The sequence below is a fragment of the Plectropomus leopardus genome, chromosome 10, assembly GCF_026936395.1.
Source record: "Plectropomus leopardus strain MGB_pleo_1.0 chromosome 10, ASM2693639v1, whole genome shotgun sequence".
Lineage (NCBI taxonomy): Eukaryota > Metazoa > Chordata > Actinopteri > Perciformes > Serranidae > Plectropomus > Plectropomus leopardus.
In genome coordinates, this window is record NC_142185.1 from 37950453 (window position 1) to 37976670 (window position 26218).

At 43.2% G+C, this 26218-nt stretch overlaps 1 protein-coding gene across 3 annotated transcripts in view; it reads right to left on the reverse strand.

Annotated features, from left to right (window-relative positions):
• Nucleotides 1-353: 353 nt before the first annotated feature.
• The window catches only part of zeb2a (zinc finger E-box binding homeobox 2a), a 60185-nt gene continuing 34320 nt past the window's right edge, over nt 354-26218 (reverse strand). Inside the window, exons 3-10 of one of the 3 annotated variants that reach the window (XM_088083835.1) lie at nt 17430-17708; nt 15626-15694; nt 14657-14848; nt 13520-13734; nt 10765-10873; nt 6818-8715; nt 6427-6529; nt 354-3511 (exon numbers count right to left, since the gene is read on the reverse strand). In XM_088083835.1, the coding sequence (XP_087939961.1) occupies nt 2934-3511; nt 6427-6529; nt 6818-8715; nt 10765-10873; nt 13520-13734; nt 14657-14848; nt 15626-15694; nt 17430-17708 (3443 nt within the window). In that variant the 3' untranslated portion in view covers nt 354-2933. Of the gene's footprint in view, nt 3512-6348; nt 6530-6817; nt 8716-10764; nt 10874-13519; nt 13735-14656; nt 14849-15625; nt 15695-17429; nt 17709-26218 lie in introns of all 3 variants that reach the window. The other 2 variants (XM_088083834.1, XM_088083836.1) reach the window with 2 other exon arrangements.

Consider the following 26218-nt stretch of genomic DNA (forward strand, 5'->3'; position numbering starts at 1 on the left):
GTCATTATACAGGCATGCTTTCTTTAAAAATCACAAACAATTACATTTGACATTTTAGAAATCACCAAAATATGTACATATCAATTATTTATCAATTGCCAAAATATTGGCAGATGTCATTATGAGATATTATATATTCTGCATATTAATCCCCATAAAGAGTTAATTATGTGTGCAGACATGAAGTGAAGCAGCTTCAGCAGACGGAGAGTCGATCCGATGAGATCAGAGCCACCGGTGATGTGACTGAAGAGAAATGTGACGGTAACATGAGCGCGCTAAAAACAGACGCCGTCAGCGCCCACTCTATGTGTGTGTGTGTGTGTGTGAATGAATCAAACAGGTACAGGAAGAAGAATAACACAAGTTTATTAAAATTTAATTTGGCTACATTTATTCGAGCATTTCCAAGAGAAATCTAAAGTTCAATAATAATACTTCAGTCATGTCAGGAAATCCTTCATTATCATCATCGTCATCAGTCCTTCGTCTCCTCCTCAGTGGGATGAATAAAGTGGATTTTTTTTATTACTCTTAAAAATACAGTGTTGTCACAAGAATCATCACGGTATCAAAAGTTCCCCGAATTTAGAATTTCCAGTAGTTTCACAGGAAATGAAGAAAAACACAAAACAAAGAATTGAAACGTTCCAAATGTTTGTCTGTTTGCTCCAATAATCCACAACATTTTTATTAAAATAGATCTATTTCCTGTGAGGAACTCTAATACTGTCATAATAACACTGTACACTACAGTATGAAATAAATAAAATTAGGAAATATAAAATGAGTCACATAAATAAAACGGTAAATTCTCAAATAAAAACAGAAAGATGAAATTTATGTTGGAAAATTCAACAAAAACAAAAAATGTAATACTGAAAAAATACTGTCATGGAACAAAAAAACAGAATTGCACAAATAAATGTAAACTAACAAATCATCTATCTACGCTGCTAACACTGACGGGGCGAGGCCAAGAGGACGCGGTGATGTCACAGGTGATGTCACAGGTGATGTCACTGTACAGGGATGGCACTTTGCAGAGACGCACAGGTGAGGGTTTGCATATAAGGCTTTCTCTGGAGAAAATGAACAAACAAATGAAGGCTCTGTCCTTTTTTATCTTTTTAGCAGGGAGCCCTTTCAGAATAAACTTCTTCCTGTCCTCTTTAAGACTCAAGTCCACAACATTATTTTGAAAATCACACAGGATGAAATGTTCCTTCACATAAAGAAAAAATAAAACATGGAGGCCCAAAGTCGTGTGGTTAGTTGACAAAAAGAATAAAACAGGATCCAAATAAAAAACGTCACAGTAAAAGGAAACAAAAAAACAACAATAACACTGACAGGAAGTGACCGCGTGTTCCACACGTTTCCCTCTTTTGTTTTTCAATACTTTTTTTTTTTTGGATTTTGATTTGTAGTGATTCGGGGAGTCGAGTGCAATGACCTAATGTGGGGTTTGGAGGTGGCGAGTCACAGGAAGTTAAGAACATGATAGCACCACACAGCTTTTAGGCCTTTATAATACTGTACATTAGAAACAGCTACATCACAACCACAGTCATTATTACTTCTTCATCTTTTAGTTTTTGCATAACGTGGATTTTTAAACAATCCCACCCAGCTTCATAACGCCATGGCGGCCGTCATCGTGTTCGGGACCGTACCAAATGATTCGGGGCTGTGAGAGGAGTCTTGTCACATGACTCACGTTTTTAAAATGAAGATTTTCTTCATCAGCTGATTTTAATCAGTGTTTCATTTCACCAAACTGATGGAGATGATTCTAGCTCAACTTTTTATGAAACATTTCATGACTTTTCAGTTATCAGGTTCTACCTGCACAACTTAATTTTGCTTCAGGGAGGGTCAGATAACTTTAAACGGCTGCATCTGGATTTATTTTACTGAAAACATGCCCTTCAAACCCACAGGCCTGTAGGTTTTAGTACATTTTTATTGCTTTAAAAACTTTTGCAATTCCTTTTTCCTTAAAATCTTTTAAAATTTCCTTATAAAGGTTTTGGTCATTTTTGTTTTTTTCTTTGAAATTCTCAGCAATTTTTAAAGAAATCATTGGGTTTGGAAAACACCTTTTCTTTAAAAAATGTCAGGGCCAGGGTCAAACGGAAACGTTTCTCAGCTCCGTGTTTGTGCGAGAGTCCTTCATCGTGTGTCCCATGAACTGGAGCATCGTTGACTTCAACCTTTAACATCATTTCATTTAAACAAAGCTGCACAAAGTGCCGATGACTCGAACAGAAAGAACCTGATAAATCCAGAGTCACAATGTTTCAGCTGACATTCAGAATTAACCCTTTCAAACCTCTCTTTCAAACACATGGGAGGAAGGCGATGAGCAACGTCACACAAAATTACTCAAAATTAGTAAGTGATCAATAAAAAGTTACAAGAAAATTACCTGAAAAGAAGCACACAAAAAGAAAAAAAAAAGATTTAGAAAAGAAGGAAATGGTTTGAAAAAAGTGCTAAAAATATAAGTGTAATTAACTTTAAATACAGAATCATAATTATTTTCTAATAATTATTTTTCTCTCTCTTTTTTCGTTTTTTTCCCCACTATTTTTCAGCTCATTTCAGCTTTTCCTGATTTCTTGAAACTTGTGGGACATTTCTCACCAAGTTGCCGTTTTATGTTTTTGAAAGAGATCAAACTGGTGAGCTGGTTTCAAAGGGTTAAACACTTGTGAAAGACTCTGATGTCCATCCAGGTTTCAAAGGGTTAACCTTGGTCTGCTGAGCTGAATGTGATGCAGGTGTCACACCTGTTGTCCTCCGGTGAAACTCACCGTCAGGACAAGTTATTTTTTCATTTTACCCCCGAATCATTCCAGAGCTGTCCCTTCAAAATAAGAGCGTGTTCTCTTTGAAGCCACAAATGTTCAAAAGCTTTTTTTTTCTAATCAGTCCTCCTGGTCCGACTTGCTGTCCGTCTTCCCTTCTCGTGACCTCTCGTCCATCGTTTTTTTGTCTTTGTCCTCGTCGTCCCTCATCGAGTCCATCTGGCTCCGGCCGTCTCCTCCCTCCTCCTCCTCTCCGTCCCTCAAACTTGCTTCCTGCATGTCTGTCACCTCCTCGTACGTCTTGTTGTCCACGTCCCTGTCCTCCTCCCGTCCTCTCTCACTGCTGTCCCTCAAGATACTGTCCTCCTGCTGGTCCTCGGGGTCCGAGTACCCGAGGGGCCCGAGGCCCTGCAGGTAGGACCTCCTCATCAGCAGCTCTGTGGGCTCCAGGCCGCCTCCTCCTCCTCCTCCCTTGTCCCGAGCCTCCCTCTCGGACGCCTCGCGCTCCTCGGCCTCCCTCTTGCAGTAGGAGTAGCGGTGGTTCATATGCTGCGAGTAGGAGCCCGAGTGCGAGAAGCGTTTGCCGCACTTATCGCACTGGTAGGGCTTTTCTCCGGAGTGCAGGCGCGAGTGCTCGATCAGGTGGTGTTTGTGTTTGAAGGCCTTCTTACAGATCTGACACTGATGGGGACGCTTCCCTGCAGAGACACCACACACAGGGGGACAACACAGGTCAGGGGGACAGCACGGGTCAGGAGGACGCTGCCGCACGCACACGTCATATCATCACGATTCATCTTCAAAGTTATTTAAAGTTACGTTTATTTTTTCAGACGGATGGATGTACAGATCACACAAACCTGACAGAGCAGATGATAAATAAAGTCCACACTGATCATAATGATCATTATTAATCATTATCATTATTATTGTTTAAAGCTGAATTTGTGATTTAAATCTCAGAATTCATCAAACTGAACTTGATATAAACTGAAACTTTGACATTTGGAAGTCTCTCAGCTGATTTGCTGTTATTCTGATGGAGACACCTGATTGGCCGACTGTCTGATTGTCACTTCCCAGCATGCAAAGCTGCAGGAGCAGATGAAACATCATGAAACAAGCACGAAGCTGCTTCAGACTTTAAACTGAAGCTAGCCAAAATAACGCGGACTCTCGCTTTCCGTCTGTTGCCGTGACAACGGTGAAGCCTGAGACAAGATGCCCTAGACGCCACGAGGCAACGTGAACCTGCAACGGCCCGCAGTGACATCACAGCGCCATATTTAAACCACAGCCTTGACAGTAAGCCTCCTCCTCTTCCTCCTGACACACACACACACACTCTGGTGGATTTACTATGAGTCCGTACGAGTGTGAATTTCTTCCCTCTGACTCTGAACAGGAAGCTTCAGGCTGCTGCCAACCGACATGCTGAATGCCGTCCAAACACACAGCCCACGCACGCACACACACCAAAACTCCACTTCACCATCACAATGCCAACACACACACACACACACACTCTGGGGTACCGTGCACGTACATGCAGAGCTCCTCAAACACACATGCAGGCAGATCGCAGCCAGAAATAGACCTGGAACGACTCAAACATCCACCATCACACACACACACACATGCACACACACACCACACACACACGGGGCGGCTAAAATAAGCGAGACGGTGGATTGGGCTCTGAGTGACGGGCGGGGGGTGGGGGGGTGATGCAACGTGGTGAAATGAAGGTAGACTGAAGGTAAAAGCGGACGGATGTTTCTCAGGTGAGAGCGTCGGCGTGCTGTTTGCACCGAAGCTCATTTAAAAAATCACTAATTCTGTTTGCACAGAGCGAATCAAGCTGATCTGTGTGTGAATGTTTCCTGCACAGAGCAGAACAGAAAAACACGTCTTGTTGACATCACACCGTGTCCCTGCAGAAAACTTCACATTTACCCAAACACGTTCCCACGATGCCCCAAAAACCTCTGACGGAGGTGTTCAGGTCAGAGTGTCGGTTTGTACCAAACTTCATCATAAAAAACACAGAACACGCCTCTGGCTGATTTGAGCCCAGGCTTCATCCGAAGGTTTAGTGCACGTTGGGCTGCATTTCTTGTAAGGAAGGTGCTATACAAATAAAGTTTATTATTATTATTATTCTCTGAAACTGAAACTGCTGCAGAGACTCAACATCTGAACAGAGTTTGAGCTGAAAATGTCTTTCTGAATGTTTTTCCTAAACACACATTTATTTGACTTTTTAACATTCGGAACTAACCAATAAAGTGTCTGAAACACAGGCTTCAGAAAGCCGTGGTTTGAAGTCGCTGCTTAATGACACTTTGTCTTTTTATTTAAACTTCTGATTTTCACGAGAGCTTCTTTTTCCCCCCAATGTCAGTGTGAGATCATCCGTCTGTGGTTTCTACTCAAATACAGTTTGAGTTGATGTGTGTCTGTGTGTTCCTCAGAGGGAAGATGATGGCTATGTGTATAAGGGACTGTTCTTAATTTATCACAGAAAGAAAGAAAATAATGGGCATTTAAAAACATTTTGTAAAAAAAAAAAAAAAAAACCCAAAACAACCATTCTAAAGCAAACATGCCTTCCAAACCTGCTAAAAAAATTAAATTAAAAAGAAATAATCAAAAAAGCAATTTTTAAGACAAAAAAATCTCAAACTATTTTAGAGAAAACATGTGTTCCAAACCTGCAGAAATATTACCAAAAATGTAAAAAGTAAAAAAAATACACAAATAAACAGATAACAATATACATACAGAAATACAAAATTTTCACTTAAAGTTGTATGCCCCTCTCTCAAAGCCAAAATAGAAAAGATCAGTCCCTCCCCTGTGCCTAAAAACTATTTAACAAGCAGCAGCACCACCCCCCCCAATAAATAACAAACAGTCCCTTATTATGCTGCTTCAGCGGGTTGACAGATAGTTCACATTTGAGCTGTTTACTGGATGTTTGTTTCCAAATCACAGATGTAAAAATGGACGCTTGCTCTGCTCTCATTAATATTTCCCTTTGATCTGCACACACACACACACTCACATGCACACATGCACACACACACACATGCACACACACACATATATACCCACACACACACACACATGCACACACATACACACATGCACAAACACACACACGCACACACACACATGCACAAACACACACACACACACACAAACACACATGCACACACACACGCACAAACACACGCACAAACACATGCAAACATGCACTCCTCCTCCACAGACACAGTGTCACAGTATGAATGATATTTGGGGCGCTGACTGTTTATGTAACCCCCCGCTGAAAAGAAAGGAACATGTTAAGGCCACAAAAAAAGAAACGACAGAGAAGAAGAAGAAGAGGAGTGGGAGGAGCTGCGTGACCAAATCACAGAATAAAAGACTGAAACCAAAGAGTTGAGGTTGGGGGGTGGGCAGAGCGTGAGGATTTTGGGGTGGGGAGGTAGAAAAGGTGTGAAGAAAAGTGTGCGGATGTGATATCTACCTGTGTGCTCATATTTGTGTCTGAGGAGGGAACTGGTCTTCTGGAATGTTTTGTCGCACAAGTCACACGCGTACATACCACTTTCAGTCTTCTTCATCTTCTTCCTGGACAGCAGCGACTCGCTGTCCGTCAGGTCGTCCAGGCCTGACAGATAGTCCGCCGTCCCATCCAGCAGCTCCCCCTGAGACACACACACAGAGGCTCTGGATAATCCACCCCTGACACCACCACCAGCTCCCACCTCCCGCTGCCCGCTACCGTGATCCCACGTCTGGACAGAGCTTAAAGGTAAGTAATTAAAAAGGGGGGGGGGGGGGCACGGGGAGGGGACGCCTCTGATAAAGACGAGTTTCACAGAAAAACACTTAGACCAGGTGAACACCAGCTTTATCATCACACCAGCCCGGTCCTCCAAGAACCACAAAAGAAGAACATCCTTACATCCTACATCCTTTGAACTAGCTCTTACCTGGAAACCTGGTTTCCGTTGGAACTTCCTCCTCTGCTGCAGTTCAGCAAATGTGGCAGCCCCGGTGGCGTAGGTGTAGGCCATGTGGGGCAGGAAGCTCATGGGGTCGAGGCCTGGGTAGGGCCTGAGGCCCGGGATGTTGGCCTGGGCAGGAGACATGAAGGTGGGCGGAGGAAAGGCTCCGTGAGGCGGCAGCGAGGTGTAGACAGGACTGCCGGCGAAGGGGTTGATCCCAAAGAGGGGACTGCTGCTTTTCTCCAGTTGGTGAATAGAGTTCCCCCCTCCATCAGAGCCCAGGACCTCCTTCTTGATGTTGACCAGGCCCAAGGGCCTGGACACCTGGTCTCGTCCAAGGCCCTCGCCATTGCACTCAATGATTAAGCCGTTGGGTCTGGGACGCTTGTCTCCAGCAGATAGGAGCTTCAGCGCCACATGTTTGGGCAGCGACAGGTCCAGTGGTATGTCCCCGGGGATGTCCTCAGAGGCCAGGCTGTTCGGAGTGTAAGAGCTGCTCTGAGAGTTTTTGGAGGAGGTGGAGGAGAGGTTGAGGGGTGATGGAGTGTTACTCCTCAAGTGGTCCGAGGGATCTAGTGGTTTGTCCCCTGTGGTCTGCCTGTTGGCTGTAAACTTGTTGGCCTTTGTAAGTCTGTGGGAGGTGTCACCGTTAGTGAAGCCTCCATGTAAATCTGCCGCAAGAAGTGACATCGGTGACCGGCTAAAGCTGTGGTTGATGTCATGAGAGGGTGACTTTTTGCCCAGACCGCCTCCGTTGTGGTTCTGGCTCTTCCACTGGGCAAACCACTCCTTGACGAACTCCTGAGGGAGACCAACAGCAGTGGAGATCTTTAGCAGCTCCTCTGAGTTGGGCTCAGTGTTCATGGCAAAGTAGGCCTTGAGCACTGACACATGGTCCTTGAAGGGGTTGATGGGGCTGGTGGCCCGCTCGGTGCTGGATGGCTCAGGGGGTACCGCCCCCCGGCGGCCAGCAGGACTGCACTCGGTCGGCTGTAGGACTGCTTTGATCTCCTCGTTCATTTTACACAGGTAGCGCTCGTGTTGATGCAGCGGGATGGGTCCGGGGAAGGTCTCCTTGCAGAACTGGCAGGAGAACGGCAGGAACTGGTTCTGGCCATCGTGGCATTTCTCCTCACCTCTGAGATCAGCTGACTGGTTCGGCTTCTCCTTCTTGACATCAGCCTCCCTCTTGGAGTCTTCGATCAGACTCTTGGCCTCGTTGACCTTCTCCAGAGTGTAGTCAATGATGCTCTTCGTGGGGCTGCCATGTCCCACCACCTGGAAGCCGGCCTGGGCCAGCCTCTGCTCCTCCATCTGTGCCCCCAGCTCCTTCATGTAGGCCCTGAGCTTGGAGATCTCCTCTGGGTTCCCATCCATCTTCTGCCTGCAAACAGTGTTATCCACAATCTGAAGCACCCTCTGCACCTCGCTCAGGTTGTTCCCTAGAGAACCTGAGTAGCCCAGCAGGGGGAGGTCCAGACCCATGCTTCCCACGTGTTGGAGGGGGCTCTGGGAGGAGCCGTGGATACCCAAGGGGCTGCCGCTGTGGCCATTCAGGTAGACTCCCGGTGCCCCGAACCCATGCTGAGAGGCCATCAGCAGCCGATACTCATTGAAGTCCATTGGCTCTACCTTGATATCAAGCTGCTGGTCCGGAGCGCCAAGCGATCGCCCGTTTTCCAGTTTGTGGCGGAGCTGTGCGAGGGCGGGGCTTCCAGGCGATGAGGTTGTGGAGTTTGGGGAGGAGCCAGGCTTGTTTCCGTTGCGTACCCGCCCATTGACGGCGATTAGGCCAATGCATTTCTTGCTGCTGATGTGGGAGCTGTAGGAGCCGGAGTGGGAGAACCGCTTCTTACAGTTTGAGCACTCGTACGGCTTCTCACCTGAAACACAACACCAAAGACTAATTTAGTCTGGAATAAAAACAGTTTTATCTTGTAGTTCAGGACACAATCAGTGTTTGCAGTTTTCTACTTTTAATTTGATCTAACAGATAAGCAGAAATCTGCCTCGTGGTTGTTTGTCTCTGTGCTCTGCTTGAGTTTCATGTCAGTGAAAACATGTTTGACACACAGATCTCTACAGGCAGCACCGTTTACAGATCAGAGTCACCAGTTCAATTTCTGACCAAATGTCCCCCCTGCTGCTCCTGAGATATAAAAACATGATGATGGCACTGTGACCTTTGACTTCTTGGATATAAAATGTGAGATCTTCATTATTTTATCCTGTTAGACATTTGTATGAAATTTAAGCTTATGATTTCTTGAGGTATGGCCATGTTTTATGAGGTCACCATAACAATAATGATTATAATAATGATAATAATAACAACACATTTTATTTATAAAGTGCTTTTCACACACTCAAAGAAAGCTGGATAGATTTCAAACAACAACAACAACAACAACAACAAAATTAAAACAAAAAAGAACGAAAACATAGCAACATAGCACAAGCATATCAATAACACACATCATGGTCACACTTTAAAAGCTTGTTTAAAAAGATGAGTCTTGAGCAGTGATTTGAACATGGATGGGTCAGTACAGTCTTGAATATTTTTGGTGAGTGATATGTTGATCAAAAGAGAGGTGACTGTGAAAGATGATATCTGGATTGTGGATATGGGGGGATGGTGAGAGGGTGCAATTGTCTATATTGAGGGTGAAGTTTTGGGTGGGGTTTGTGAGGGATTCAGGGCCGATGAGGATGATGTCAGATTTATTGTAGTTCAATGTTAGAAAATTATTTTGCATCCAAGTTTTTATTTCAGTGAGGCAGTTGGTGAGTGTGGAGTGGGTTTCTGTGGTGATAGAGTTGGTGGAGATATAGAGCCGGACTTTGTCGGCATAGCAGTGGAAATGAAGACCGTGACGACATGGGCGGATGGGCGGAGTCTGAGGAAAAGAGGAGGTCGTTGGTGACTTTAATTCCTTAAAGTCAGGTGGTTTCCGGTGTTTCTGTGATTTGCTGGGAATGGATGCCGGACTGAAATGGTTCATAGAGGGAGTTATGGGTGAGATGAGACTTGATTTGGGAGGCAACAGCTCCTCCAAGTATTTTTGACAGACAGAGGAGGTTGGAGATGGGCCGGAAGTTTGACATATGTATATCAGAGCTGAGTCCAGGTTACATGACCTTGACCTTTGACCTGCAACCACCAGATTCTAATCTGTTGATTGTTGAGTCCAAGTGGATGTTTTTGGCACAATTCACATTTATGAGAATGAGACAGACACAAGGTAACCATGACCTTGACTTTTGACCACCACCAAAACCTAATCAGCTCAATCTTAAGTCCACTTGAACATTCATCTCAGATTTGAAGAAACAACCTCAAAGTCTTCTTGAGATATTATATTAACAAGAATGGGACAGAGGAGGTCAAAGTGACCCTGACCTATGTGCACCAAAATCTATGTGGTGCATGACTGAGTCCCAGTGAGCATTTGGTACGAAGCCTTGGCCTTGGCTGTCTCAGAGGGATTAAAGTGTGTTTGTGACGGTTCGAGCTGTTTTGTCCGTGTAGTCACTGATGACAGTCAGGCTGTTTTAGAGCACCGGCCTCCTCTGAGAGCCGACATTCAGCGGAAAGGCTCAGCTGAAGGTTTTAGTGTTCAGATCACAATGATGTGCTAAGAGCTCAGCGTTCGCTCATAGAGATCATTTCTGTTCACACTGAACTTTTCCTAAAGTCTCTTTTCTGTCAGTGAAAAGAATCTGAGCAGCAGCTTCACAGTGAATTCTGGAAGAATGACTCGACATAAATGTGTGAAAATGAATCATTCATGTAGGAGAGAAGGATTAGTGTCACAGCTGTAAAATGTAGGAGATAAAATCAGTCAGGGTGAATTCAAAGAAAAGCAGAGTGTGTGAGCGCTGTGAAACGGGTCATGAGTCATCATAGGAGGGTTATTAATGCCACTCACCGCTGTGGATGCGCAGATGCTCCTTCAGGTGATGTTTGTACTTGAAGGCTTTTCCACACTCGCTGCACTTGAACTTGCGGTTTCCAGCTCCTTCGGCGAGCAGCGGCGGCTGCAGACACAAACACAAAAGGCCCGCTGATCATGTGACGCAAGACAAGTGGGAGGCAGATTACAGATGGGGAATTAAATAGTATCTGCTGAGGCAGATCTGATCGAGACTCTTCATCTGAAACTCTCTCTGAGAAAATGTGTGGGCTGACGGGCGCTGCTGCTGCCCCACATCTCACATGCAAATACACAGATAAACAAACACGGCCCCCATCATCATCATCATCATCACCCAACACAACCCCTCCATCATCATCACCCAACACAACCCCTCCATCATCATCATCATCACCCAACACAACCCCTCCATCATCATCATCATCATCATCATCATCATCACCCAACACAACCCCTCCATCATCATCATCATCATCATCATCATCACCCAACACAACCCCTCCATCATCATCATCATCACCCAACACAACCCCTCCATCATCATCATCATCACCCAACACAACCCCTCCATCATCATCACCCAACACAACCCCTCCATCATCATCATCATCACCCAACACAACCCCTCCATCATCATCATCATCATCATCACCCAACACAACCCCTCCATCATCATCATCATCATCATCACCCAACACAACCCCTCCATCATCATCATCATCATCATCACCCAACACAACCCCTCCATCATCATCATCATCACCCAACACAACCCCTCCATCATCATCATCATCATCATCATCATCACCCACCACAACCCCACCCTCATCATCATCATCACCCAACACAACCCCTCCATCATCATCATCATCACCCAACACAACCCCTCCATCATCATCATCATCATCATCATCATCACCCCCCACCATCACAACACAGCCCCCTCTCACCACCTCCAGCGGCAGCAGCACCATCCGGACATCGAGAGTTTGAGCTTTCAGAGTTTTAGATGAATTATTTCACTGAATGAAAATCAAAATACACAAAGCACTTATTTATCAGCTGATTTATCAACGAACAAAAGAAAAATAAAAAAGTACAACAAAGAAACAACCTTGAAAAAATTATGTTTTGTGACATAATTCTAATCATGGTCATTATAAATATAGATTTTTTTCTGAGTTTTATCCTTTTTTCCCCAGACATTTTCCCCTGTAGCTTTTTTTAAAAAATATTTTCTAAATCTACTAATTTCTTGCAATTTGTGGGACATTTCTTAACAACTTGTTCATTGAAATTGATTATTGCACATTTTAATGTATTTGATAGTTTTGTGTTGCATTTTAAACGGAGGCCATGTTTTAAGCTGCATACTTGGCTTCAGGTCTTTCTTAGTGAGTCTTTTACCTGCTTAAATAAAGGATATATATTTACATTAGATTTATATTGTTATCCCTGTTTTGGAAAGAAATCTCACCAATGTGCTCAGTAATAAGTATACGCAGCACAAGAAGAATGATGCTGCTGCAGGTTTGAAAGGGTTAAATGTAAAGTCAGACGTGAAGCTCTGAGCTGATCCTTACATGTCAAAGTAAAGTGTATTCATCTTATTAATATTAGTGTTTAATATCAATTTCAGCAGAATATCTTCTGCTGGTTCATGATGTTTGTGTCTCTGACAGAAGGAAGAACATTTCTAATTTGTTTAAATCTGAGCTGACACCAAAAGGAACAAACCCAAATTCAATAATTCATCAGTCATGACTTTTATTATGTCAAAAAATGGCTTTTCCTGTCTGGTTTTTATTTCCTTTGTCCCCGAGCCAATTTTAAACATTCAACTCTGCATCATTATGAAATTAATAATGATTTAATATGAACTTCAAATACAAATAAAAGATAAATTCTACATATCACGTGTTGTAAGATAAATCAATGTTCTGTGACATCTGTAAAAAGATTTGGTAGAAATCATATCTATCATGTTATCGCCGTACTGAAAGCTTTTAACGGCACCTTACATTTGCTAACCCTAACCCTGCTAAAAATAAATCAGCTTCAATCTTCTCTTCATTTCTCAGTGTTTCACAGCACATTCATACGCAGTTTTTCACTTTTTATTCTTAAAGATATTTTAGTAATTTTTCTTTCAAAATTTACATGATATCTTTTTCTCTGATATCTTGCCCAAGGACATGTTGCCAAGAGGAGCTGGGGATCGAACCGCTGACCTTCCGATTAGAGGACGACCCGCTCTACCTCTGAGCCACAGCCACCCCAGTGTGTTAACCACGGACCCTGAACAGATCGAGGCGTCTCTAATCTGGTCTGTTCCACTTCCTGCTCCAGCAGCAGCTGATCCACAGAGTCAGAGCGCCGGAGGAAGTCAACACGCCGCTCACACGTCCCACATCCACCGCCAACCACCTCCTCAGCTTTCATTAAAGAACTGTCATTGGACACACAGGGGGGACTTTTACTCTGGGGGGACTGGACACACTGGGGGACTTTACTCTGGGGGACTGGACACACAGGGGGACTTTACTCTGGGGGGACTTGACACACAGGGGGGACTTTTACTCTGGGGGGACTGGACACACTGGGGGGATGGGACACACAGTGGGGGACTGGACACACTGGGGGGACTGGACACACAGTGGGGGACTGGACACACTGGGGGGACTGGACACACAGTGGGGGACTGGACACACAGTGGGGGACTGGACACACTGGGGGGACTGTGTGTTACCTGGTCTCTGGTGGATTTGTGCGTGGTCATGTGACGCTCCAGCTGCGTACGGTGGCTGAAGGCGTCGGCACAGAGCGGGCAGCTGAAGCTCTCTTCGTTCTTCTCGTGGCGATATTTGATGTGTTCTTTCAGAGACGTCAGACGCTTGTAGCCGCGGTCGCAGTACGGACAGGTGAGCAGCTGGGCGAAGTCGTCAGGTGTGCCGGACAGCAGGTCTGCAGCCGCCCGCACGCACACAGAGGTCAAAGGACAAGTAAAGATCTTTATTTTCAAAGTTTCATTTTCAACTAAAAAACTGTCATAAAAGTGAGAGTTTGATTGAAGATCATTTCAAAAAGAATCTGGACCCCAAACCTTTTCTGTTGGGCGTGTATCCAGGTAAACAAATGTCTGTCAAAAGTGAACGAGCAGTGATAGAGCTCGGCTTGCTTTATGCTAAAAAATATTTTGCACTTTTATGGAAAAAACTTAACAGACCAAATACGAATCGGTGGATAAAACTTATGTTATCATGCCTCCCATTAGAAAGAATTACTTATATATTAAAAGGTAAACAGCATATTTTTGAAAACATATGGAGTCACTTTCTGAATTATGTGAAGGATTTCGATCTGTCATGTGATCAAAGGAATTGAATATTTTTTGCGGACCATGCAGATTCTGCGCCTGTGTAAATTATGTACTTAATTTGTTTGTTTGATTGTTTTAAATCTTCTAAACATGTCCAATATTTATTTAGTTATTGAAACCATGGTACTCCATTTTAGTATAGATTACCAGTTTTAACATCAGAGGAGCATATTGTTGTTGTTTTTTTGTTTTTATCTTTTCATTATCAGTTTTTTTTATATATATGTTTGTTTGTTTTTTATGTCACAACTACATGTTATGTTTTATATGATTATAAGAGATGTATTTTAAAATATGGAAAATTTGAATAAGAATATTGTGGAAAAAAAACTGTCATAAAAACAGGTCACTTTTTTCACTCAAACATTAAAAGCAGAGTAAAATTTATTCATGTCGGCCTACGCTCCACACTGCGTGTAGAGATATTTAAAGTACTGGACAAAGAATTAGACATGTCATTGGACATATTATCAGATATCTTACAGTAGATATATTATTGCACGTTACCTTGCTCGCTCTCGTCCTGTCCCATGGCCTCAGGCGTGCCCAGTCGCGTCACCTCTTCAGGGGCCTCTGGGTAAATGATGGCAGTGTCGCTGCGCTGCAGGTACTCAGCAATGGTGGCCTGGTGACCATCGCCCTCCTCCAGTTTACTCTTAAAGTACTCGTCGAACTCCGAGACGCCGTCCAGTCGCTTTGCTGATGGCGAGAAACAAAGAGGAGGTGAGCTCAGGGTCACTGTTCCTTCTGTTTGTGTTTACATAAAAAATAAAAAACAATAAATAAAGCAGATGATAAAAGAGTCAGATGCTGCTGGATGAACCAACTGAGAACATGAGAGGAACCAGAATGGAACCCTGAGGGACGCCTTCGCATAAACACTGCACCGCCTCTCTTTGTTGTCCGTGACGTCTTTAACAACTTTGTGACCCGAAACGTAACATTTGGTCTGTTATGAGTTCTGCTTCTGTTTCCTGTGTCCTCAGCGCAAGGGCGGCTCTGAGTCAACATCATCATCATCATCACTTAGAAACAGAGTATTTACAGCAGGAAGAAACAAACACATTGACTGAAAAGTGACTCATGATAAGCCAAAATGACAAACGCCCTCAAAATCAGGGGAGGGCATGCTTTCTTTATAATATATATATATATATATATATATATAATATATATATATATATATATATTAGTCTTTTTTTTTTTTTTTTGTTTTTTTTTTTTTGAACAAAGTTTTAATTTTTTTTTTTCTTGATTTGGTGCTTTTTACAGAAAAGCAGTCTTCTTAACCTGTTAGTTAGTTAGCCTAAAAGAATACGAAAAAAGGAATCTGAATATTAAAATCACTTTGAGATAATATTTTTGACATAATATCTCACCATGAACATTATTCTGCTGTTGATAAACCTCTATTCTTTTCTTGAAGTTGATTTCTGGTTCCAGCAGCTGTGTGTGATCGGTGTGTTTGTGTCTCACCTGTCTCGTGTCCTGCGGCGTGCAGAGACGCCTCCGGACCGACCGCTTCATACTCATCCTTCCTGTCGTCTGTTCAACACAAAACAACAGAAAACACACTTTTGATTTATTCATCTTCACCTCCTCCTCATCCTCCTCCTCCTCCTCCTCCTCCTCCTCGGCTCTGTAGGTATTTCCCGACCTACGAACTGAGGCCGTTTGTGTCAGTTCCTGCTCACGTGACTCCTCAACAGGAGTCACAAGTATCATAAGCTTCATGCAGCCTTCAAAGGAGTGACACAGCTCCTCCTCCTCCTTATCCTCCTCCTCATGCTGCTAAAGCTCTACAGCGGGGAGGAGGAGGAGGAGGAGGAGGACGGGGACGGTGACCTTAGGGGAAAGACGGCAGAATAAATAAATCTGTAATTTGTGGTTTTTAGAAAAGAAAAACACAACAACAGTAAAACCAGAGTGAAGCGGCGACTCATACCACTCTGCTCTCTGATGAATATTTATCATTTAATATTTATTTGTGGAAATCAATTCTTTACTCATCATCATTATTTTCTCAGCAGCTTCATCTGCAGTCACAAATCACAATCCTTCACATCTGATTGGACGGCTGCGGATCTGAGATCAATGATGTCATTCCGATAGCTGACCACGACCGAACAGCGAGTGTCTGTGATTGGCCGGTCGGCTCAGCGCCATCAATCACTTCTGATTGGATAAAGTCATGTATAATACTTTCATGTTGGACAGGAGGAGAAGAGAAAGACTCGATATTTCTATCTTTTATTTAGTTTGAATCAAAGATGAGTCCCAAGTCAAAGTCTGACTGAGGTTAAACAGCAGCAGAGACCCTGGGACACTTGTCCTCGTCTTCTTCTGGTAGAAAGAAAAAGAGTCTCTTTTCCTCTTTTCGCTTCCTCCAGAGATGAGATGGAGGTGAAGGAGAAATAATGAGCCTCTCACTTCTTCCTCTTCTTTTTCTGTCCTCTCCGTCTGTCTTTGTGTCTTTTTCACTTCAGCTTTTTATTTTCTAGTTTTCTTCCAGTTTCAGTCTTTTCTTTGTCTCCTTGTCCAAACATTTCTTTCTTCTTCGCAGCACTTTTTTTCATGTTTCTTTTTGTCTCTTTCTCGTTTTAATTGTGGGTTTGTCTGTTTGGCGTCAGTCATCCTCAGCGTCCCAGGCTTCAAAAATAGTTTCAACAATAGAAATAGGCCGAAAGGACTGTTCTTTATTCATCAGTGAATGGGGGTGGCTGTTTTCTTTTTTCACCCTCCAGAAAGCTACAAATAATTCTCACTGAGTGACGCGAGGAAAACACATGAAGCGTTTGTCCCGCATGATGAGTTCAAAGGACTGTCAGAAATCTGAAAATCCAATGATCATTTCGGTGTTTGCAGTTTCTGGCTGATAAATGGTGTCATTTTGGGGATCTTTATTTTGGCAGGTGCACGGGTTTCGAAAGGCATGTTTTCCTTCAAAATCCCCCAAAACATACTGTGTATATATATATATATATATATATATATATATATATATATATATATATATATATATATATATAAATCAACAAAATTTCTTTAAGAAAAAAAAATGTTGAATGTAGAAAAACATTGCCAAAAAATTCAAATATCACCAAAGAATTTGAAAGAATAAAGAATCACTAAAAGAAAACAAACTGACAAAAACGTTTAAAGATTTTTGAAGAAGCACTCTATGTACTGTGTATAAGGTATGTAGCTGTACACATTAGAGTATACACAGTGTGTAGTACCATAGTACCCCCTGTACTCTCACAGCACACTGATGACTCACCGGCGCCGCTCAGGTGTCCATTAGTGTCGTCCCCAAGTCTCCAGCGGTGGTGATGATGGTCCTGTAGTCCCTCTGAGGCATCCTGGTCCCTGAAGGACAGCAGGGCGTGGCCAACTCTAGGAGACGCCTCCAGAGGGGGGACACCGGCTGGGCTGCCTGCCTCTTCATCCTCCCCTCCTGCTCCTCCTCCACTGGCGAGGCCGCCCTCCTCAGAGACCAGAGTCCTGTCATCCTCATCTGTCTCTGAACCGGTCTCCACCACATTCTCATAGTTCAACACTGAAACACAAACAGCAGAGGACACATTAGAGACCGTGAGGAGGAGGAGGACATTCCTGTCCAGGGAGTCTTTTTCTGCGGGACTCTCGGGGGGACAGAGGACTGTAAATGTTCCATGACTCAACACAAACTGAACTCAGATCCTGTACGGAGGTCATAAACTGCTCACGCTGCGCTGCATTAATGATTCAAACATTTCACTGTACATTTACTGGAGGATAGATACAACTGCCTAAAAATACTTTGTTACAAGTAAAACTTCTGCATGCAATAAATAATTTAAATTAATGAATAGGATACCAACAAACAAAATCCAATAAACAATAAGCAACAAACAAAAACCCGAACCAAAAACAATAAAAATTTAATAGCAGATAAACAGTAACCGTAACAAATGAACAATTACCAAACAAAGAAATAACCACTAAAGTAATGACCAAATTAGGCTACCAATAACTAATAACCAATCAACTCTTAATAATGCACAAAAAAGTAATAACCAATTAATAATGAGAAATGATCTATAAACAATAACCAATTATCAATGAACAAAAAACAATTACCATTATGCAATAACAAATAACCATTACCAATACACAAAAAGTAATATCCACTAAAGTAATAACCAAACAATGACAAATTACCAATAAACTATAGCCAATTATCAATTAACAATAACCATTACTGCACATCAACTGTGGTCGCAAATGTTGAACCCTGACAGGAAGTGAGCGCTGCGTGCTGACGGCACGTGGAGGGTGCAGCACCATGACATCATGGGAACCGGCCAGCAGGCCGCGCAGCGCCGCTCTCCTAATAAAGCAACGTTTCCAGCAGCTCTCATACGTCTTATCTGAGGAGGCGGCGGAGGCTGCTGCCAGCTCGCCGGCTCAGGCTGCCGCTCCTCCGGGGACTTTATCTTCTGCCAGTTTGAGACGGGAGCGTGCGGGTTCCCAGGGCCGAGGAATGAAGCGCAGAGATTAGTGTGCAGATCTGCTCTGAATATGATCTTTGTCTGCGCCACTCGACAACTGCACAACAGGTGCAAATTAAAAAGGGGAGCCACAGTGGGCCGGGCCGAAATCTGCTGACCTGGGCTGAATACCAAGAGCAGGGGCGGGGCGGGGGTGGAGGGCGGGGGTGGAGGGCGTGGGACAGAGCAGGCTTTAATAAGAGGTGTGACCGGCAGGATTTAGGGGCAGTTCAGACCCGGTAATGCCCTCGCTGATGAAAGAGCTGAAAAGTGAGACGAGAATGCTCGTTGTGTGGTCGGAGGTAAACGTCCCCACATAATATGATCTCACTGCCCTCGCCCCCCGCCATTGTGTAGTTTGCCTTTTGGCTGAAAGAAGCTGACCTGCAGCAGCAGCGTTCACGCAGCCTGACCTGCAGCAGCAGCAGCGTTCACGCAGCCTGACCTGCAGCAGCAGCAGCGTTCACGCAGCCTGACCTGCAGCAGCAGCGTTCACGCAGCCTGACCTGCAGCAGCAGCGTTCACGCAGCCTGACCTGCAGCAGCAGCGTACACGCAGCCTGACCTGCAGCAGCAGCGTTCACGCAGCCTGACCTGCAGCAGCAGCAGCGTTCACGCAGCCTGACCTGCAGCAGCAGCGTACACGCAGCCTGACCTGCAGCAGCAGCGTTCACGCAGCCTGACCTGCAGCAGCAGCGTTCACGCAGCCTGACCTGCAGCAGCAGCGTACACGCAGCACAATGAAATAGGAAACTAAAAAACATGTAAACAGCATCCTGACATCTAAACCGCAGGCTCCACACACTGTCATGGACAACATTTCAAAACTTTTCAAGGACTCACTTTGTTTTTCTTGGCTTAACTGCCTGATGTTTTTCAAACAAATAAGATTCCAACTCTGTTCAGATATAATTTGAAAAATTTGAAACATCCGAAAATAATTTCTGTTTTTACAGTTTTCAAAAAAATTACAGAAAAAAACTGCCAACATTTTTCCAAGACTTTTCCAGGCCTAGAAAATGCAACTGTGACATTCCATTCTTTTCCAGGTTTTCCATGACCGTAGGAACCCTAGAAGTACTTCCTGCTCTCATCAACCAAAGCAGGACAAATAAACTGCAACAGAAAACGTGTCAGCAGCTGTTTGTTTGTTCATGATCTGAATTCTGTTCAGCAGAAACTGATCTGATCTGACAAACTCAGAGACCAAAGACTAAAGACTAAAAACTAAAGACCAAAAACCAAAGACTAAAGACTAGAAACTAAAGACCAAAAACCAAAGACTTAAGACTAAAAACCAAAGACTAAAAATTAAAGACTAAAGACTAAAAACCAAAGACTAAAAATTAAAGACTAAAGACTAAAAACCAAAGACTTAAAATTAAAGACCAAAGACTAAAAACTAAAGACCAAAGACTGAAGACTAAATACTAAAAACTAAAGACCAAAGACTAAAAACTAAAGGTTAAACTCGACACAAAAACCAGAGGAAGAAACAGATTTGTCTCTGAGAGGAAGAAGGAAGACTTCCACCTTGAATCTCCAGCGTGCTGCGGCAGGTTGTGTGTGTGTGTGTGTGTGTGTTTGTGTCTGCGTTGTGATTGGTCGGTGTGTTGGTGTGTCTGTGGGTGACCTCCCAAACAAAAGCCATTCACGGCACTGTTTGCCCGCCGGGTCACATGACTCTGGCACAGAGTGGCAGATGTCACCGGGGGCAACGCAGCCGTCTCGCAGCTGAAAACACCCAGCCCTTCACACACACACACACACACACACACGAAGACATGAAGACATCAGGACATGAAGACATGAAGACATGAGGACATGAAGACATGAAGACATGACTGCTGAGTCTGTCGTCAGAGTGGAAGCTGCTGATCTCTCAGAGCTCTGATCATCTGCAGTCGTCCGTCCTTTGTGTCCATTCAGAGGGATGAGGACAAAGCAGAGACGACACATCACAGAGCAGACACCCCCACCTCCTCCTCCTCCTCCTGCTCCCTTTAACCATGGAGTTTTACAAAGACACATTAATTCCTCCTCTCTCTCTGAGTCTGGTTGCTCCAACACTCTCTGATAAACAAACACCTCCAGCTGTTTCTGGGGGGGGCTGGGAGTTTCCAGGTGGTCATGAGGAGGTATGTAAGATGTTAGTGCTGTTAATGAACTGAGGCTGAGTGTTGATCAGAAACACTGAGATGTTCTGCAGCTTCAACAACACAAAGAAACATCAGCCCAAAACACACCAACACAAAAACACAAACACGAAAAACACCAACACAAAGAAACATCAACACAAAAAACACCAACACTAAGAAACATCAACACAAAAAACACCAACACAAAAACACAAACACGAAGAAACATCAACACAAAAAACACCAACACAAAAAACACCAACATGAAGAAACATCAACACAAAAAACACCAACACAAAAACACAAACACAAAGAAACATCAACACAAAACACACCAACACAAAAACACAAACACGAAAAACACCAACACAAAGAAACATCAACACAAAAAACACCAACACTAAGAAACATCAACACAAAAAACACCAACACAAAAACACAAACACGAAGAAACATCAACACAAAAAACACCAACATGAAGAAACATCAACACAAAAAACACCAACACAAAAACACAAACACGAAGAAACATCAACACAAAAAACACCAACACAAAAAACACCAACATGAAGAAACATCAACACAAAAAACACAAACACGAAGAAACATCAGCCCAAAACACACCAACACAAAAACACAAACACGAAAAACACCAACACAAAGAAACATCAACACAAAAAACACCAACACTAAGAAACATCAACACAAAAAACACCAACACAAAAACACAAACACGAAGAAACATCAACACAAAAAACACCAACACAAAAAACACCAACATGAAGAAACACCAACACAAAGAAACATCAACACAAAAAACACCAACACTAAGAAACATCAACACAAAAAACACCAACACAAAAACACAAACACGAAAAAAACATCAACACAAAAAACACCAACACAAAAACACCAACATGAAGAAACATCAACACAAAAAACACCAACACAAAAACACAAACACGAAGAAACATCAACACAAAAAACACCAACACAAAAACACAAACACGAAGAAACATCAACACAAAAAACACCAACACAAAGAAACATCAACACAAAAAACACCAACACAAAAACACAAACACGAAGAAACATCAACACAAAAAACACCAACACAAAAAACACCAACACGAAGAAACATCAACACAAAAAACACCAACACAAAAACACAAACACGAAGAAACATCAACACAAAAAACACCAACACAAAAAACACCAACACTAAGAAACATCAACACAAAAAACACCAACACAAAAACACAAACACAAAGAAACATCAACACGAAAAACATCAACACAAAAAACATCAACACAAAAAACACCCACACGAAGAAACATCAACACAAAAAATACCAACACGAAGAAACATCAACACAAAACACACCAACATAAAAACACAAACACAAAGAAACATCAACACAAAAAACACCAACACGAAGAAACATCAACACAAAAAACACCAACACAAAGAAACATCAACACAAAAAACACCAACACAAAAAACACCAACACAAAAAACACCAACACGAAGAAACATCAACACAAAAAACACCAACACAAAAACACAAACACGAAGAAACATCAACACAAAAAACACCAACACGAAGAAACATCAACACAAAAAACACCAACACAAAAACACAAACACGAAGAAACATCAACACAAAAAACACCAACACGAAGAAACATCAACACAAAAAACACCAACACAAAAACACAAACATGAAGAAACATGAACACAAAAAACACCAACACGAAGAAACATGAACACAAAAAACACCAACAGAAAAACACAAACACAAAAAACACCAACACAAAAAACACCAACACTAAGAAACATCAACACAAAAAACACCAACACGAAGAAATGTCAACATGTCAAACTCTGACCCAAGAAACATGGTGGTTTCTGTGTGCTTCACAGTTTCAACTGCTTCAGTTCCTCTGAGCAACCCGACAGCTGATCTCACACACACACTCAGCGATCTGCAGCGGCCCGCCACCACAAAAACATCTGCAGCCACACTCATCTGATACCTCTGCAGCTGCAGCGCTCATTAGGACCTTTATATATATATATATAGTTTTATACCAATAAAGATTGTATTTCAATACTATTACATACCAGTAGGGCAGCAAAAAGGAATAAATAAAATGGATTATAATAATTATTAAATGTGTTGGCAATGAATAAATTATCGAATTTGTTGTATCGCCAAATTATTACGTCAGTCACTGTGTCGCAGGTCTGTTAGATGTGCGTGATTAATATCGTGTGATTTCATATTATTATGACAGCTCAGGGATGTTCAAATAATTGCCTGTTTATTCACTTTTTGCACTGTTGTCAATGATAATCTGTTTTTAAGCAAAGTAATGGCAGAAAAAATGCTTATTTTATTATTATTTCTATTTTTCTTTTGATCCAATTCATCAATTAATTGAAAAAATAATCGACAGATTAATCGATTATCAAAATAATCGTTAGTTGCAGCCCTACATACCAGTAAATACTGTGTGTATATACTTCAGCACAATAACGATGTCCCACACAGCAGCTTTGTGCTTCTCCTACCGATACGTTTTGCTCTAACACTGACTTTTATCATCTGCAGAACCTACTATGGGCACAAACGGACCTGCAGAACTATTCTGGGAACAGACTGAGCACTGTACTCTGGATACAGAGAGCAGCAGAGTGTATTCTGGGTACCAACAGAGCACCAAAGCGTATTCTGGGTACAGACAGAGCAGCAGAGTGTACTCTGGGTACTGAAGGAACAGCAGAGTGTACTCTGGGAACAGACGGAGCAACAGAGCATACTCTGGGTACAGAGAGAGCAACAGAGCATACTCTGGGTACAGACAGAGCAGCAGAACTATTCTGGGAACAGACTGAGCAGCAGAGCATATTCTGGGTACAGACAGAGCAGCAGAGTGTACTCTGGGTACTGAAGGAGCAGCAGAATGTACTCTGGGAACAGATGGAGCAACAGAGCATACACTGGGAGCAGAGAGAGCAAGAGAGCATACTCTGGGTACACACAGAGCAGCAGAACTATTCTGGGAACAGACTGAGCAGCAGAGCATATTCTGGGTACAGACAGAGCAGCAGAGCGTATTCTGGGTACAGACAGAGCAGCAGAGCGTACTCTGGGTACTGATGGAGCAGCAGAGCGTACTCTGGGAACAGATGGAGCAACAGAGCATACTCTGGGTACAGACAGAGCAGCAGAGCGTATTCTGGGTACAGACAGAGCAGCAGAGCATATTCTGGGTACAGACAGAGCAGCAGAACCTACTCTGGAGCACCAGAGTGTATTTATTTCACTCCTTTATACCTTCCTGAAGTTTCACCGCCGTAGGCTACACAGTATGTGACGGTACAAGTGTGAAAACCCACAAATGTTCAGAGCAGTGATGTTGTCTCAGTCTATACTCTTTCCTTCTTTAAACAGAGAAACTGTACTGTAATACTGTAATATTGTGATACTGTGATATCGTAATACTGTAGTACTTTGATACTGTAATACTGTGATAAAGTCGAAGCCAGATCAATGCTCTGCTCCAATACTCTCACATGGAGCTCCTCCTGCACTGCCTCCACAGACCCACAAAGAACTCCAAATTTAGAGAGGGGACATAATGATACAAAGGGACATACAATGATAGAGGGAACACATTTAAATAAACACACTGTCATGTTTTGAGGAAACACACAAAGCTGGTATTTTTTCTGGTGTTTAGGTTGACACCACTGTGCAATGAATCCCCCCCCCCACACACAAACACACACACACACTCTTTAACTCTTCATCATCACATCTGTCTCCTGAAGTGCCCTTTCTGTCTGCTCACTTGTCTCCAGATCATCAGCCTAAGCACCTGATAAAACCTCAAACCAGCCACAGACAGACTGAAGACATCCAACTGTCCCTCTGTCCCTCAGAGCAGACCTGATGTCCCCCTTAGGGCCACGCCCCTCAGGCTGGACACCACCATCTCAGACGATTGATTTATTATTGATTAACAATCAGAGTGTGTGCCAAACCTTAATGCCAGCAGCCAATCACAGCTCTCCGTTCTGTGATGACGGCGGGGCTCCAGTCAGCAGAGACTCAGTCCTCAGGTCAGACAGACACCGTTCTTTCAATACATAACACGTCCCTGATATGTCCTTTCTGTCCTCAGATCACACAGAGACCATCCGCCCAAAAAACACAACATCCCATTTGTCTGACGATCAGACATCCCATTATAATAATAATAATAATAATAATAATGATGAAAATAATGATAATAATGAGATCAGTTGTCCTGGTTCAGGTGCTGCATCCTCATCCTGCCGCTCTCTGAAGGTACTGAGAGAGGAGACCGGAGCTCTGTCTGATCACCTGAACACCGGGGGGAGGGGGTGAGACAGACGGCGGTGTGGATAACGAGGACGCTGCCTAGCGGCTATGAGCTGGAAGTGATTTATCACCAGGCAGGTAACAAACAACACACACAGACAAAAGTATGTGGACAGCTGAATTGTAAACCATATGTTGTTTACATTGAGTTAGTCCCCAAAGGTGTCCATATATTTTTGTATTTTGCCATATAGTAAATCTATGTCATGTGACTTCTGTGAATTAACAGGTGACCGCTGAGATCACCAGAAGTCATCAGAGGGGTGATAATGGTTGTTATTGTTCTGTTTATATTCACTCATCTGTCGAAAATGCAACCTGAAACACAACCATCCAAACCAACAACCCAATCCCTAACCCAGGCATGTCAAACTGGTCCACAGGGGGGCTGGTGTGGCTGCAGGTTTTTGTGCCAACCAACCAAGAGCACACAGTTTGACCAATCAACTGTCTGAAGACGGAGATCAGTTGATTAAATGAGTCAAGTCTGGTGTGCTGCTACTTGGTTGGAAACAAAACCTGCAGCCACACCGGCCCCCCTGTGGACCGGTTTGACATGCCTGCCCTAACCCATTTCAAAATAGACTTTATACACTTTGTTTCAAGTTTCAATTTTAGTAATGAAATGTTTAACAAAGAACCTTGTGTTTTTAAAATAATAATAATAACAACAATTAGAATAATATTTATGCTCCCATATTTTTTCTCCTTGTTGTGGCATCAACACGGATCGGCTGACAATTGAATTAAGGTCCCACTTAACTGCAACCCCCCCCCCCGACATAAAGCCACCATCTGTACCCAACCCCCACACGTTACTGCTCGCAACAAATGTTCAACCACCCAACACACAAACACACACACACACACACACACACTGAATAAGGAGCTGTTACTGCACGTGCTGAGCCGGCGACTCGACTCACTGTGAGACACAGAGTGAGAGTGGACAAATCAAAACTTCCTGTTGGCGAATTAAAGACCTGTT